Here is a 16,212-nt window from a genome sequence, read left to right on the forward strand (position 1 = left end):
GAGCAAAGATGCTTGAGAATCAACCTCTTGAGGGTCTTCATCAGATACAAGTCTAAAGGGCCTCAGTGGCTGAGGCCGTTCAGATGTTTTCTCCCTACCGTTGGTAGGGACATCCTCCTGATGTTCCTGATGGTTCAGGAGGGGCCTGAGCCTGAAGCTTCCCCACGTGTATTCACATACCTGCAGGATTTGCACTGCTGTTCAGGAGTCTGGATAGTATTTGTCATGAAACGGTGTGGTGTAGGTGGTGAGGCAGACGCTGTAGACCCAGGTTGAAGTGAGTAAATTATTTTAATGATGAATGTCCAGTGCAACACAGTCCAACATGGTCCCATACAAACGGGCAGCACGGCCGAGCGGAAGCCAGGGCTCGACACCGGTAGCAACCGTTAAACAACTGACGAGACGACGGACTGACAGACTAGACGCCAAAAGAGATGAGGACCCGACAAAGACACACAGGTGACACTAAATACACAGGAGGTAATTAGGGAAACTAGAAACACCTGGGAGTAATCGAGGGGAGAACAGGACAACACGGAGACACAGAGACACAGGAAACTCAAAATAAACACACAGAAAAACACGGAACATGACAGTATTAGCTACAGGCTCCTGATGTTTTAGTCACTTCGTGTAGGCCAATCATATAAAACCCCAAGCAAATCTATCAAGGTGGCTGTAATGTGCCAAAATGTTAGATAATCTTAAATGAATAAAATTATTTCCTTTCTGCTCTTATTGCTTCAAGTTTATTATCAGCAGTAGCTGACTGGGGAACAGCTACTGTAAAAGTTAGAGATGCCAGTTTTATGTTGTGTTAATGTGTAACGGGGTAGAGTTAGACTGTGTGTGGGAACTTGATAAGGCTGTATGTGTGTACATGTGTGTACATGTGAGACAACACACACAGCTGGTGGTGGGCTCATCTCCCCTCAGTCAAACACCATTCATTCTCAGGCTCACTCCCCTTTCAGCAGCCAGTCACTCACTCTCTCCTCTGACCTCCGCTGCCTGCTCACTCTCTTCCTTCTGTCAGGCCTAGAGTCTTTGTCTATCACCCCATAGAGTTTCTGCATCCTGACACTCTGCTTTAAATGCTTGATTTTCAAAAACTTACAAGCTTCCCTCTCATCCATCTGTAGCTTTCCTTCCTCCTGTTGTGCAAACAGGACTTATACTACAGAGTCTTAACCAGAACTTTGGGGGAAGGTTGGAAGCTTAACTTAGGGCACCTGTTGCAAAAGCAGCAGATACTCTGGTCTGGTCTGGACTCAAATGCAAAACTCAGAGAGGTTCCAAATCAGTGTTTCTCAACCCTTTTTGGGCCAGTGCCCCCTTATTCATTATCCAGGTTCCTCATTGCCCCCCCATCTAAGAATTTGTAGGCTACTTTGCACTGAATATTATTTTATTATTAATATTACTATCACTGTTGTTGATATTTTTATTTTTATGGTTGTTTCTGGAGTTATCATCAAAAATAATTTCCCAGAGAACAAAAAAGCAATGCGAATAGAAATTATTTTTACAGGCGTCTAAGAAAAATGCAATGGACATTCAACTTAAAATTGGTAGGCCTAACAGCAGCCAATCAGTGGAAAAAATATTGTTGTTCTGTGCCATTTTCTAGTTGTTAAATATTACACAAAATGACCAGATAAAAGATGTACAACAATGCCAGTTTAAACTTTGAACTATTTGCAAAAAGACTGAGCTCTGCAACATTAAAATATGGATAGAACTGCAACTATGTCAATCTTATTCTCTCCACTGTTTCTGTTAGTTTCTGGTGGTGCAGCTCGGTGCTGCCTTCAGGAGAATGGGACATCAGATTATCATTCATAAAATTACACCCAGATGGCATTTACTGTGTAAACCAGAGCTTTCAGTGGAAAAACAAAAGTTCCAGATCCTTTTAATGCCATACAAATATGGGGCAGGAACATGGATTATATCTTTATATAGACCTGTCTATTGATTTATAGATTAATAGTTAGTTGCTCCATTCTATGTCACAGTTCTCTTGTTTCAGAGTTTTGCGCAAGGTGCGCATCGTTTTTTTTTTGTTTGTTTTTTTTACGGAGCGGTCGGGAAGTTGGAGAAAAGCAGACTGACGTAAACCTTTTAGTTCAGGTATGGGCTCTTTGCACCTCAGCTTCCGCGTTCGGGGAAAAGCGGCTCAATCTTTTCCGATCTATTGCAAAAGGCTCTTTACACTGGGTGTTTGCAGGGCTTGTCCAAGGTAACAGTTAATGATGAACATGATCCGAAGCCCCAACAAGTAAGCTGGAGAAAGGTTTTAAGATGTTCGCCTCGTTATACACAGATACGAAGGTGAGTTTTACTTTCTTTAAACTTTGTGGCTAACATTAGCTTTAGCTTATGCTAGACATTTTTCTTGTAAAAATGTGCTATTTAAGTATCTAAACATTTTTCACCCATTCTAACGGACAATGTTTTTACCTTGTTTTCAAGTATATTGTGTGCGTTTATTGTCGTTAGTGTCAGAGACCAAGTAACGGGGATTTTACGGTTCAGGCTTTTTGCTTCTGAAGCCTGAGGAACAACAAGCCCATAGCTTAACAGTAGAGCAGCTCTGGTGTCAGAGTTCTAGTTCAGCTGACTGTTCAGGTTCAGAGTTGTTGCTTTTAGAAAAATATAGCCGTGTTCCTTAAGGTCTCCGTGTTACTTCGCTTTATTAGTTTTGCATGCTTCTTGTGAAGCAGCACGGTGTTTACAGCAGTGTGTACAGGCGGATCAGTTGCTCGGCTGTCTGGCTCTGGTCTGCTCTCTCGTTCCCATAAACTCTCTTTCAGGCTGAATACAGAAGTGATTCCATGGAAATAACACATGAGGCTCCTTTACCTTCTTCTTTAGGCTGAAGAACCTGATCTGGAGTGAAGTGAAGGCTGTAAACTTTGCTGTGCAGCGTTAGCTTTAACTGGTAGCGACGAATATTTACAAGCCATCGTCTTCTTAATTCAGGGCCGCTTGGAAATCCATGAAAACTTAAAAGCCCATTATATTAGGAAGGCAGCAATGTTCATAGTATTGTTTTATTTGCGTCTGAAATAAGACTTTGTCTTTTCTAGCTGTCATGGTAACTCGCGCATGCGGTTGTGACGTCAGCGCAGCAGGTGCAAAGAGCCCATTCTGATTATTACAATTCAAAAGTGCTGTGGTGCTACCGTTTCATACCAGATCACATACAGAACCAATGTTAACTCTATAAAATGAACGCTCTCTATTGAGGTATCATCCATCGAGGAATTTTTTTTATTTAAATGGGTTCATTTTTCGAGAGATACATAGGGAGGATATCGTGACAAGTTTATAAGCGAGATTTTTTGTTGTCCTTCCATGGAAGCGTGCAGCATCCAGACGAACATTAAAACACTTTTTAATATAATTTGCTGCTTTGACATGATCACAGCACTGCCAAAACATATGTACAAAAATTATCAATAAAACATAAAATATTTGAAAATCAGACACCAGACAAGTGAATAACAGCAGCGTCATCAGCCGGTGTATAGCTGAACTGATGCGGTGAAGCTACCAGTAGCAGGAGCGCGGAGCTGCGCCAAAAGCTAACAAACACTGAAGAGAAGAGCTGCCATTGATACAGTTGCAGCCAAGCAAGTTTTAATGTTACACAATACAGTTTTAGCAAGTTGCTCAAAGTCTAAACTGGCATTGTGCATTTAAGGTGTAAAGTTTACCTTCAAGCAAAAGAATCCCAGCACCCCCCTTTTGTAAAAATTTCTGCCAGCGTCCCCCGCCGTCCTTTGAACGGCCCCAGGGGGCGATACCACCCCCGTTGAGAAACGCTATTCCAAATTCAAAGTTATTGGGACGTTTTGATACACCTCGGTCAGGACACAAGGTCTTAGTTTAGAAAGACAGAGATATCTCAGTTGCCTCACTTTCACCAACTCTCTCTCTCTCTCTCCCAATACCTCTTCTTCAAACTACCTAATGTGCCTGTAGTTGTTACCTGCACTACAGTCTTGTATAAAAAGAAGATCCATCATCTTACATGCTTTTCCCTGGAGGATGTCCAAGGGGCTGGTGCCTATCTGCAGCGGTCTATCATTTCATTACAGTGGCAGAAACGGGCTTCTATTCTCATCTGTACTCAGTGCCACCTGGATCATCTCTGGAATCTCCGTCGCTCATTCTCACTAATCTCACTCACCTCTCCCTGGTAGACTTTCATCATCCACACAAATAAGCACTATCTGCAGTTTCTGGTTAAGTTCCATTCATATTTCTGAAAAAACAAAATACTCTGAGCAGTAATTAAGCAAAAACAGTACAAAAAGTATTTGCATTTTGCACCTAAGATAAAAAAGCTTTGTCTTTAAATATGTTCTACCTTGACTCAAGTAACATTTATAGCTGCATCCGGTTAAAATTGTTGTAAAAATTAATCCAGTTAATCCAAAAAATATTCAACAGATCACTATTGGGTCAAGCAGAAAGGCCAGAGTTTTACAAATGATCAAGTATTCACTAAAACAATGCTGTAAAAAAAGCCTTCAATGAAAAACCTCTAGAATGTACCAATTTCTTCTGTCCAATTAATCAATTGTCAGAATAATCAATAATTATTAAATAATTAAAATTGGCTGCTACCCTAATCATATTGCAAAGTTGCAGAGACTTCCATCACGTTCAACAGATAAAGTCACTTTAAGAACCCTGATGACACACCTTAGTTTGAAGTCTCTTATTTTGAAATATGGTAATAGCTGCACATGAGGCAGTCAATGATGTGCCAGAAATATTTAGCGATGGCTGTATGCACTTCAGAGAGAGAGACCTGGGGCTAGCAGTATCTGATAGAAGAAAAACAAAAGCCTGGGACTGTTAAGACCAGAGGGCTCACAGGAAGAGGAAAAGGACAAAGAGCATGAGAAGTTGTGATGTCACTCTGTGTTGGTTACACAAGAGGAAGTAAGCAAAGTAGGTTTAGTGGGAAAATATTGCATGTGAAGTGTGGAGTATTTCCTCACTCTGCAAAGAAGAGCAAGTAAATGTCCTTTGATTTAAAACATGCTCTGAAGACAAGTTCTACAGTGATTCTTTCTGAATACAGCCACCATAAGACCAGCAGTTCCCATAGCTGCTAATAATTTTAGCTGATGACATCATCCTAGAAGGATGTGGGTCAACTTAGAGGAGAAATACTCAGCCTCATTAGAATAAAGCTTAAACTGCTGCTGCTTCTCTTCACCCCTTTCCATTCAGTTCCCTTCAGTGTTCACATGTATTAGTGAACTATAAATACTTAAGTACAGTTAGACCATCACTTCTGTTTGTCTTATCATAAAGTGGTGGAAGTAGAGAAGCTGTGTCCTCTATCTGTCATATTCACAGACCAGTGTGCTGCTTGTTGTGTGTCTGCTCTCTCCTCTTCCTCATCTGCCAGGTGTGATGGGCAGGTGCAGCTTCTGGGTGGTATGCAGTTCCCTCATCAAGAAGCAGTCCAGAGCATACCCGTCAAGTTTTGGACTTGAGAATATGGGAAATCTCACTGTCCTGTGGTATTATCAGAGTGAGGGGGTGCACAATACAGGATGTTTATGGGAAAATACTAATACGTGAGGACGGCGGGAGAGGGAGGTAAAAACGGGAGACCTGACAGGTATGGTCCAGAGGACCCCAAAGCGCTTCAATGCTACACCACCAACTTCCTCATCAAAACTCACCACTTGTCTGGAGGAGATAAAGTTATGGATAGAGCACAGCTTTCTCCAACACAACAGCTTCAAAGATGAAGCCATTCTAGTGGGCACTTCTCATCAAACCCAATCATCATCCATAACCAGCATCTCCTTCTCTGGTTCAGTATTCCACTTTCGTCAGTAGTCACAAGTCTTGGTGTAAAAAGACTTTTGAATCTCATATCAAGACCTCCTTCTATTGCCTATGAAACATTTCCATAATCCGTCTTATACTCTTCCTCTCAGACACAGAAAAACTGCTCCATGCCTTTGTCTCCTCCAGACTGTACTGCTTGAATACACTTTTCAGTGGGATTCCTACCAAGAGCCTGCAGAGGCTCCAATACATCCAACACTCTGCAGCTAGGATCTTGATGAGAGCGTACAAACATGACCACATCACTTCCATCCTCCACTCTCTCAACTGGTTTCCCATTTCCACCAGGATTGAATTCCTGGTGGAAATTCAATCAATCAAGATTTCCCTCCTTACCTAAGAAGGTTTTTTGTGTGTGTGTTTTTTTTGCACTGAAGCTTCTTGCTCATACCCAGCTCCTTTCTACATCAATGGCGAGAGTGTGGAGAGGGTCCACATCTTCAGGTTTCTTGGCGTCCTCATCTCTGCCTACCTCTCCTGGACTGACAACATCACAACAGTCATCAAGAAGGCTCAGCAGCGCCTGCACTTCCAGAGAGTCTTCAGGAAGCACAAACTAAACTCCAAGCTGCTGTTGACCTTCTCTGCTCATCCATGCAGATCCTGCTGACATAATGCATCACAGTATAGTACTGCAACTAGACTGTTGCAGACAGGATGAGGCTGCAGAGGGTCGTAAAGGCTGCTCAGAGGATCGTTGACTGTCCTCTCCCTTCTCTGGTGGATATTTACCCCTCCCACTGCCTCAGCAAAGAGAAGGCCATCACCAAGGACAGAACCCACTTTGGCTTCAACATGATTGACTTGCTGCCCTGTGGGAGGCGTTACAGATGCATCAAAACAAAAACAGACAGACTCAAAAACAGCTTTTTCCCACAAGCAATTACTCTGAACTCTCACAAGTGCTTCATGCATGTGTGTATATATAAATTTAACCATTTAAATATTATAAATATCACCATATTTACTGTATGTTTATAATGTAGATATTTTTTTACATTGTTTGCACTGTTTTAAAGCTGGCTTTAATCTCATTGTAGGTGTGCAGTGACAAACAATAAATTCTAATTCTAATGTACACACACCCACATGCAGACCCAACATCCAGCCAAGTACTACACGTAATGGTTTCTTGCAGCTGGATGTCTAATCCCAGAAGAATTTAAAAGAAGATGCAATGAGATTCAGTGGTGGGAGGGAGGATGGGAAGGACGAGCATGTGTGTGGGTGTGTGTTTGAGCTCCTACTGGGGCCAATGGGGCTATATAAGTACAAAGTCAACCCAGCCATAAGAGGAAGTGCTTGTTTTGGCTTAGGTATACACTGGTAATAATGATAATAAAGTATATTCTATTCTATTCCATTCTATTCTATTCTAATGGTTAGGATGGGCCAGGGTTAGGCTATGGAAATGACTGAAAGTCAATAAAAGGTCAAATCACTAGTTAAAATGTATCTATGCAGCACGAAAGATGAGAACTGATCATGGTTTGTGAACCAATGCCCCATTTCTCAGTAGAATAATTTCATCACTTTCTGAATTAAGGACCAGGGCAGAGGGGAGTGGTGAGTGCTAGTGTTAGGCATAAACCCAATATGGAACCCCAGTCCTACTCTAGAACCGAAAAGGTTTTTTTCTATCACTAACCAAACAACCAGTTAGCATGTAGATGTGTCTAATGACTGCTGCAGAGACTTGGTGACTCCAAGTCATCACTCTGTACTGCAGCTCTCTAACATTTAGCTTTGGAGAAGTTTTTACCTCCAACACCATCCTGCTCACAGTGCGTGGCGTCATGATAAATATGGTTCCTCAAGGGTTCAGTGGCTGAAAGAAATGAAAGTCATGGACCAACTAGAAGTTAAGAAACTCAACTTAAAAATGTAAATTATAAATGATAGTTTTGGATAGGTTGATTCTTTGGAGGTATCATTACTGGTAATGGTAAAAACAATTCTTCCTTGGCTTGAGATTTGTCCCCACTCCATAGTCATTGAAATAAATTTTTTCATACATTTATCCACATGTGGGTGTTTGCATTTACAGCAGGTGCATGTTATGGTGGCTGCAGTCCATAAACTGGGTGTATTAATGTGAAAAATCCTGATGCTGGACGGTAAGGGAACTGACTTTCTGGAGCTTTATCAACATTTGGATTCTTTAAAGAGACCAGAGATCCCATAATGTAAACAGGTTTTAGCAAATTACTTGAAAACAACTTTATAAACAAACAAAATGTTTGTTTAAACACATCCTAAATTTTAGGAAACAAAAATTATCATTACATGTCATTTGTAAAGCCCTGACTTTCATAAAGCGACGGAAATGGTTGTGATGGTTACTATCAGGAGTGGGTTCAGAAAGCGTCTGCGTATGTGCGTGTGTATGCGCGCGGTGTAGTCATCTGCTCCTGAGTGAATGGGGAAATAATAATAAGCGTATAAACCTCACGGCAACCATGGGAGACAATGCAGTCTTCCCGTCGCTGCATTTGCACCACAGCGCTACTTCAAGTGTGTGTTCAGCCGCATATGAAAACATTGGACAAACATTTCCCACTGCTGCCTTATAATGGACACATCTCTATAATATGCTTCCCGCTCTGTTTATAGCATTAAAAACAAATTCGTAGCAGAATTACCTTAGAGAAATCAGCACAAGACCCGCCCACAATCATGTCAGTAAGAAACCTTCTTTGCAGCCACGCCCACCCTCTTCGAACCCTCGCTCAGGCTGCACCCTTTCTAAACACACTCAAACCAGCCAAACTGAGGCAGTTGGTTTCCGTTCTGACCTATCAAAATAGTAATTGAAATCAAGAAGCTTTTATTAATTTTCTATTTCCACTGAGAAGGGGAAGTTTATGTATTCATTGGGAAAAAAAGTACACCCTCTGTGTAAAGTTAATCTCTTCTTCTAGTTAGAAATTTTGTCTAGTTGTACAAAAACACTCTCCACATATGCAGATGCTTTCTCATCCCACACTATCATTATTTATTAAACACAGAAGAGACCAAAATGAAAAAGCAGTTAGAGAAAAACTAAACACCTCATGATTTAGTCTCCCCTTTACAAACACTCTGGTTCTGTCATGAAACGGTGTGTTGAGGGGTGGTGAGGCAGACGCTGTAGACCCAGGTAAGATGAATGGTAGATTTTAATAATGCAACACAGTCCAATCAACGGGCAACACGGCCGAGCGGAAGCCTGGGCTCGACGCCGGTAGCAACCGTTAAAACGAATGGCTAACACGAAAGACAGAACGCACATTAGACGAGGACCCGACAAAGAACAGACACACAGGTGAGACTAAATACACAGGCGGCAATCAGGGAACGAGAAACACCTGGGAGCAATCAAGGGGAAGACAGGACAACACGGAGACTCAGAGACACAGGAAACTCAAAATAAACACACAGAAAAACACAGAACATGACAGGTTCCTATTAAGATTTTTTCAGTCTCTGATCACCGTTTGACTATATCATAGAATAGAATAGAATAGAATAGAATAGAATAGAATAAGCACCCTGACCAGATCATTTATATGGAAAGTCAAAGAGATGGCAAGAAGCACTTACTCTGTAAATTAATTTTCTATCCAAAAATGACTACAATTAGCAATTTTATGTTGAGGACAATGACAAAAACATTATGGATTTATTTTTCTTATTTTAAACTAAGAAAACTGATTTCTCAGTTTTCACTGTTAAAACTGAGAAATTCGAAATGGCCAGTGTACTCTCAGTCATACATGTTTGCGGCACAATTAGGCTAGTAATGAGCTAAGGATATGGCAACTCCAAATTCAAATTTGGCAACTCCAAAACCTCAACTTATGCCAAAAGTCTATGCAATCTGACAGAAAAGTGATCACATGTTCATAAATTCTGGAAAATGTTTGCAACAGAAACGTCTCTTTAACATATTCTAAGCAAAACACAATTTTCATGTGTAGTCACGATCCTACATGTGCATAAACATTTTTTTAAAAAAAACTTTCAATTCTTCAATAGTCACATTTAAGATCCTGGGTAAAAATTATCACTAAGTAGTTGCGATATAACATATACTGAACTTCATGGCTATTATACCCAAGGTATAAACTGCTTTATTATTACTTCTGACAATTTCTACCTGTAAACCAATGACACACATAGTAATATAAACAATCCATCTATGAATATGTCCTGTATTGTCAACAATAGATAGCGCCACAAGAAATGAGAACTTGAATGGCTTTCTGACTTACAACTCGTCTAACTCCTGTGTGACATCAAATAACGCCAAGAATTCAGAGGCAAATAAAAATGTGATGAATTAGCATGTTCACTACAAGGTGAAGCTCACAACCTCAACATCCATATCTGGTAACCATCTCTGCATCTTAACAGTTTGCTACTGATCCCATGTCTACATGGTCCTGGCTTCTATTCATCTTCTGACTGTTAACTGGTAACCAGTTAACCAGTTAATATGAGTTTGGATTACATACAGAGAGCAAACTATGCATAATCATATCTATTCAGGGAACTTTAATAACCTTAGACCTTTAGGAAACTATTATCTACCACCCACAACTAATGTTAACAGTTCACCTGTCACTCTCAATATGGCTCTTTTAAATGTTTGCTCTCTTTTAAACAAATCTTTTATTTTAAATGATTTAATTTTAGATGCTAAACTGGATTACTTGTTTGTAACAGAAACCTGGTTGGGCACAGATGCACCAGTTGTGCTCACTGAGGCCTCTCCGCCAGGTTTTAAATTTTCTTTCTATGCTCGAAGTGGCAGGAAAGGTGGTGGTCCTGTTTCAATATTTAATAATTCACTGGGTGCTAAAGAAATTTCATTTGAGCAGGGCCCTTCTTTTGAGCATCATGGCTTTGTTTTTAACAACTAGCAAATACTTTGTGTTACTGTCTACAGACCACCTGGGCAAGCTGCTGATTTTATTACTGATGTTTTAAAAAGATTTTATCTTGTATTCATTCTAAGTATAATATGATTATTGTGACTGGTGATTTTAATCTACATGTTGATAATCCATCTGACTCTTTGACTAAACAGTTTCTAGAAACTAAACTGTATAGATTTTATTCAGCATGTCAACTTCCGGAGTGAGTTTGCTGCACTGAAAGTAAAGGGACCGAATAATATTGCACGCCCCACTTTGCAGTTTTTTATTTGTTAGATTTTTAAAAAATATCCAATAAATTTCATTCCACCTCACGATTGTGTCCCACTTGTTGTTGATTCTTCACAAAATAATAAAATTTTTTAGATCTTTGTGTTTGAAGCCTGAAAAGCGGCAAAAGGTTGAAAGGTTCAAGAGGGCCGAATACTTTTGCAAGGCACTGTATACAACTCTGCTGTCCAAAATTCAAGAAATGAATATTTTGCCAAAATAACAGTCACAAAAATAATCCCAAAGTTTTGTTTTCCACCATTGATAATCTGACTAACCCTAACTTAACTGATTATTCTCAGACTCCAGCTGACTCTTTGTGAACAGTTTGCATATCATTTCAGAGGAAAGATCGAGTCAATTAATTTTAACTGAGCAAAATACTGGTTTTAAATCTACTGAATGTTTGTTTTTAACTCTGGAAACACTGGGTAGTTTCGCTGGGAGTGAGGCAAAAATGCTCAGCAAAGTTTTCTCTCAAGTCAAACCAACCACATGACTGTCCAAAATTCCATCATCACTTTTTCATTAATTTTATAGATGATTTGAGCAAGGGCGTAGGTTTGGTCTACGTTTTGGTGGGACCTTACAACTTACTAAACTAATTAATGTAGATTTTCGTTTATTTATTTTGTTTTTGTTAAAGAATACATATGTTTGTTTTTTTTAAATTAATATGGCAAAAATTGGTCGGGACTATTTTATATCCCTTGAATATTGGTCGTGACATGTCACGACCGTCCATACCCAAACCTACGCCCATGGTTTTGAGTATGAGATTTTAAATATTGTAAATTGCTCTCTTCAGATGGGGGTCTTCCCCTCTCCCTTTAAAATGGCAGTGGTAAAGCACATTCTCAAGAAGAGCAATTCTAGTGTTTTTAATAATTACAGATCTGTATCCAGCTTACTATTTTTAAGCAAAATTTTAGAAAAGCTTGTTTTTATTCAATTAAATACTTTTTTAAATGACACTAGTATTTCAGAAAAGTATTGATAGGGGTTTAGGATGAACCACAGTACAGAGACAGCCCTTTTAAAAATTGTAAATAATTTTAGGTGTAATCTAGATTCACACAAGCTCTCAGTCCTTGTGCTATTGGATCTGGGTGCCGTCTTTGATACAGTGAATCACCAAATTCTTTTAAATAGATTACAGCATCTGGTTGGCCTTTCTGGTACTGTTCTTCAGTGGTTCAGCTTCTATTTCACAGATAGAACTTTTATGGTCAGTATGGATGCATGTTCCTCACAGATTCATGATGTTAACTATGGTGTCCCCCAAGGCTCTACTTTAGGTCCTTTACTTTGAATTTATACATGTTGGAGTGTATACATGAAGGGTTGGAGTGGGTAATTGTTTGATTTTGTTTGTTTTTATTGATCTGTACAGCACTTTGAGCTGCTTTCAGTATGAAGGGTGCTTTATAAATAAAATTGATTGATTGACCTTTTTATCTGAAAATAATCAATCATCAAATAACCTCAAAATTCTTAGGTACAGAGAAGTAACAGTAACAGAATACGTTCGATTAGTTTTATAGTTAAAGACTTTTATTTTGAAGTGATGGGTATTCTCGGAGCAACGTTGTTGTGAAATGACACAACAACTTGATTCAACTTCCTGAAAGATTGACAGGTCGTGCCTCTTTTGCTCGCTATTGAAAGCGGCTCCCGTTGTGCGAAGGAAGCGAAAACAACTGACATCGACAGTCAGTTTTAGTTTTTCACTTTTAAAGAAGTTTGAAACGAGAGTGACTCGGTGTGGATTTTTTTCACGAGCCTGTGGGGTATGAGAGTGGTGCGGCCGCGGCAAGCAAAGTAAAAAAGGAGGCAGACCCGTACGTTTGATGGCTGCTGGGGATGGAGCCCAGCTGCCGGCCACAGTAGCGGCCAGTCGGAGCGTGGAGAAAGCTCTGGAGGAGGCTGCCGCGAGTGGAGCTCTCAACCTATCCAACCGAAAGCTGAAGGAGTTTCCTCGCAGCGCCAGGAACTACGACCTGTCCGACATAACCCATGCAGGTCGGTTGGTTTCGTCCTCTTTTAATTAGTTTTTTGTGTATAATTCAGAAAAAAGCCAACTCTCGCTGTTACGAGAAGCGTCTTTTGTTTTATCGCCACCTGCTTCTTTCTTCTAACGGGGAAGGAACATCCTCCCTCAACCCTCTGCGTTGCACAATACTCTGAAAAACTTCGCTGTTTCAGTTTCTCTCGGGATTTTAACCACTGCTTAATTGTTCAAACACAAATATATCTTTTAGTGTATTTCAACTTTAGTAAACTGATCGTATAAGTGCAGCTTGTCAATGTTAACGTAATCACTGGGGCAAACTGCGTTGCGTGTCTGGCATCGCCATTAGCATGCAGTTTCCACCAGTTTTAAAAGTTTAATAATGAAGGTTTTAGCTCGCAGACCTGATTAACATAGTCGTTTTTTCTTTAACGCGAGCTGTTGGCTTTTAATTAGATTGTAGTGTTCTTTTAAAACAACTTCAGATAAAATATAATGGAGGAAAAACAAGCGAGTTCCTGTTCCTCCCGAAAACAAGTGTAGAAACTGACAGAATTTGGTAGGTTACCTCTACGGTCGCCTCGGAATTCTTATTTTCAACATCTTGTTGTTGATTTTACTCGTTTTTAGTTTTTAACCGTAATCTCTCTACTTTTCTCGTTTTGTTTCGAACAATTAGTTTCTCTAGTTTAGTTGTCAACATGACAGCCTCAAGTTGACCCTGCTTCTATCTCGTATCTTACCTCCCTGAGAAAGAAAACACTGCAGACGACTTTGGACAACAGCAGTGAGGGAAATTTTAAAGATACTCAGTGGTTAATCTAAGAAAAAAATAAACTTGACAATGAATTGTGGATTTCAAATGCTGTAGTTTGTGTAGTACAAAGTTTGTAACAATAGAAAACTGAAGGGAAAGAACCCTCCAATTCAGTTTTATTGTTTAGGTCACCAGAGCTAATAAGCTGCTGTTAGGCAACGTGCTAAGAAACTGAAAACTGGACAGATTATGACAAAGATTCTGAAGAATTTGAGTTGCATAATGTGTTTGAGCCAGAGTTCCACTCTGAGGATCTCCATGCCTTTATGTATAATGTTGTGGGTGGTAAAGCAAGAGTAAACAGTGACTATGACATTAATCATCCTCTGAGTTTTAAATGTGGTCAAACATGTTCTTTTACATGCCGTCTGAACTTCTACCTGAATTTTGAAATTGTGTCTGGCAGCATGTTGAAGCAGCTGTTACATTAATTCTGATGAATTTTTTTTCTTGACTTTAGTTCATAATTTTTTAGTTGAGGCGTTGCATGTTTGGACAATTATTCTGGATGCTGTGCACCTGGAAGAATTTTTGTTTTCTCTTACTTGTTTACTTCCGGAAAGTTGTTATAATATGTAACTGTGGCAACAAACTATTGTTTTTACAAACTATTGTTTGCTCAACTAATACCTGAACTATGACCCAAAATCCCAGAGGAGGTGAAAAGGAGGATCATGGATCCAGAGTAGAGAGAGGAGAAAGAAGTTCAAAGGAAGTTCCTTCCATCATAATTGGGAAGGATTCAAACTCCCACCTCCATATCTCTGCTTAACTATTTAAGCAGAGATATGCTATGCTATTTAAGCATAGAGATATGCTTAAATATCTCTATAGGTATAGAGAGGGCCTATAGTATACAGGAAATGGGTGTCCTGTCTGGGGAAGACATGCAGCAAAGGCCTGAGGGCCAGGAATCGGCCCCAGGATGGCTGCATTGAGGACTGTAGCCTCTGTATATTATTGGGTACCAGCTCCCTGCCCACCTTTTCAACCACACTGCCAGACACAGATTTGAAGTGGAGCAGCAAAAGCAAATTAGGTGGATTAGCAGGATAACAACTGTTGGTTTCATTCGATTCAGTTCAAATTCAAAAACCTAACGCATGTTGGCGTGGAATATCATCTTTGAACTGTTTGCATGTCATGACAGTCATGAAACTGTCATACAGCAATAGTCTTCAGTCAGAGGCAGATTCCACGTGAATTATGTAGCTGTCCTGGATTACATTGTATTGGTACCTGAAGGCAGCATGTTGGTGTGCATGACGAGTCTTTTCTGTGTATTTGTAATGCTTATCATCTGCTGACAGCAGGCCTGAGCCGGTCCAGTGAGAGCAGACATCTGCCTGGAAAGCACCACAAAGCACTAAGGATGCTGATTATGTACACTTTAAATTAATATGTTCTACCTGCAGTAATGTTGCTTCATCTGCTCTGGTGTTTGTAAATTCAGATTAAGTTAAACAAATAATCAAGCTTTAAATTTAATAGCGGTTTCACAAACTGAAAGAATTGAAGTATTGTTTGTATTGCGCTGCAGCAAGGTTTAATAATCCAGAGATCAAGTTTTTTAAAAAGTCCCCAGGAAGTACATAGCCAAGGTTATGTTAAATATAATGTTATTATATTTACATAGACTCAGCTGAAGCAGCTGAGGGAATTTAACAGATTGAGTTGTCTGTTGAAATCATGTCAGAATATGTTTCCAGCGACTCCCAGAAACTATTTCACAGTACGGAGAACTGGCAGTCGATACTGTTTTGTTTTCTTTGCTGCTTTTTAGCAGGACCAGAAATGTGTTCTCACTAAAAACCAGGAAGATAGAGCACATCACCCAGTCCTTCCAATGGCTCCCTGTAGCTCAGAGAATAAACTTTAAAATACTGTTGTTCGTTTATAAATCACTCAACGGTTTAGCACCACAATACATTAAAGATCGGCTATTTTATCAAGCTTACAGACCTCTCAGGTCTTCTGCTTCTGGTCTGCTCTGCATCTAGAACCAGAACCAAACATGGAGAAACAGCTTTCAACTTCTATGCACCACAAATCTGGAACAAACTTCTGGAAAACTGGAAAACCACCGTTACACTGAGTACCTTTAAATCAAGACTAAAAACCCACCTGATTAGAGTTGCTTTTGAAACATTGACAAATTAATCAACATTTTGATGCAATCACACTTGACAAATTGTAATGCTTCAATTGTTGACTGTGTGTTCTATGTCTTTGTATTTTTTATTTTTATGATGTAAAGCCCTTTGAACTGCCTTTTTGCTGAAAATGTGCTACAAATACATTTGATT

General features: G+C 39.8%; 1 protein-coding gene across 2 annotated transcripts in view; it reads left to right on the top strand.

Moving 5' to 3' along the window:
- The first annotated feature begins 12,697 nt into the window (after positions 1–12,697).
- The window catches only part of lrch4 (leucine-rich repeats and calponin homology (CH) domain containing 4), a 65,154-nt gene continuing 61,639 nt past the window's right edge, over positions 12,698–16,212 (top strand). For both annotated transcript variants that reach the window (XM_032583220.1, XM_032583219.1), the window contains exon 1: positions 12,698–13,100. In XM_032583220.1, coding sequence (XP_032439111.1) covers positions 12,929–13,100 — 172 coding nt within the window. In that variant the 5' untranslated portion in view covers positions 12,698–12,928. The remainder of the gene's footprint in view (positions 13,101–16,212) is intronic.

This window comes from Xiphophorus hellerii, chromosome 14, assembly GCF_003331165.1.
Source record: "Xiphophorus hellerii strain 12219 chromosome 14, Xiphophorus_hellerii-4.1, whole genome shotgun sequence".
Taxonomy (NCBI): Eukaryota; Metazoa; Chordata; class Actinopteri; order Cyprinodontiformes; family Poeciliidae; genus Xiphophorus; species Xiphophorus hellerii.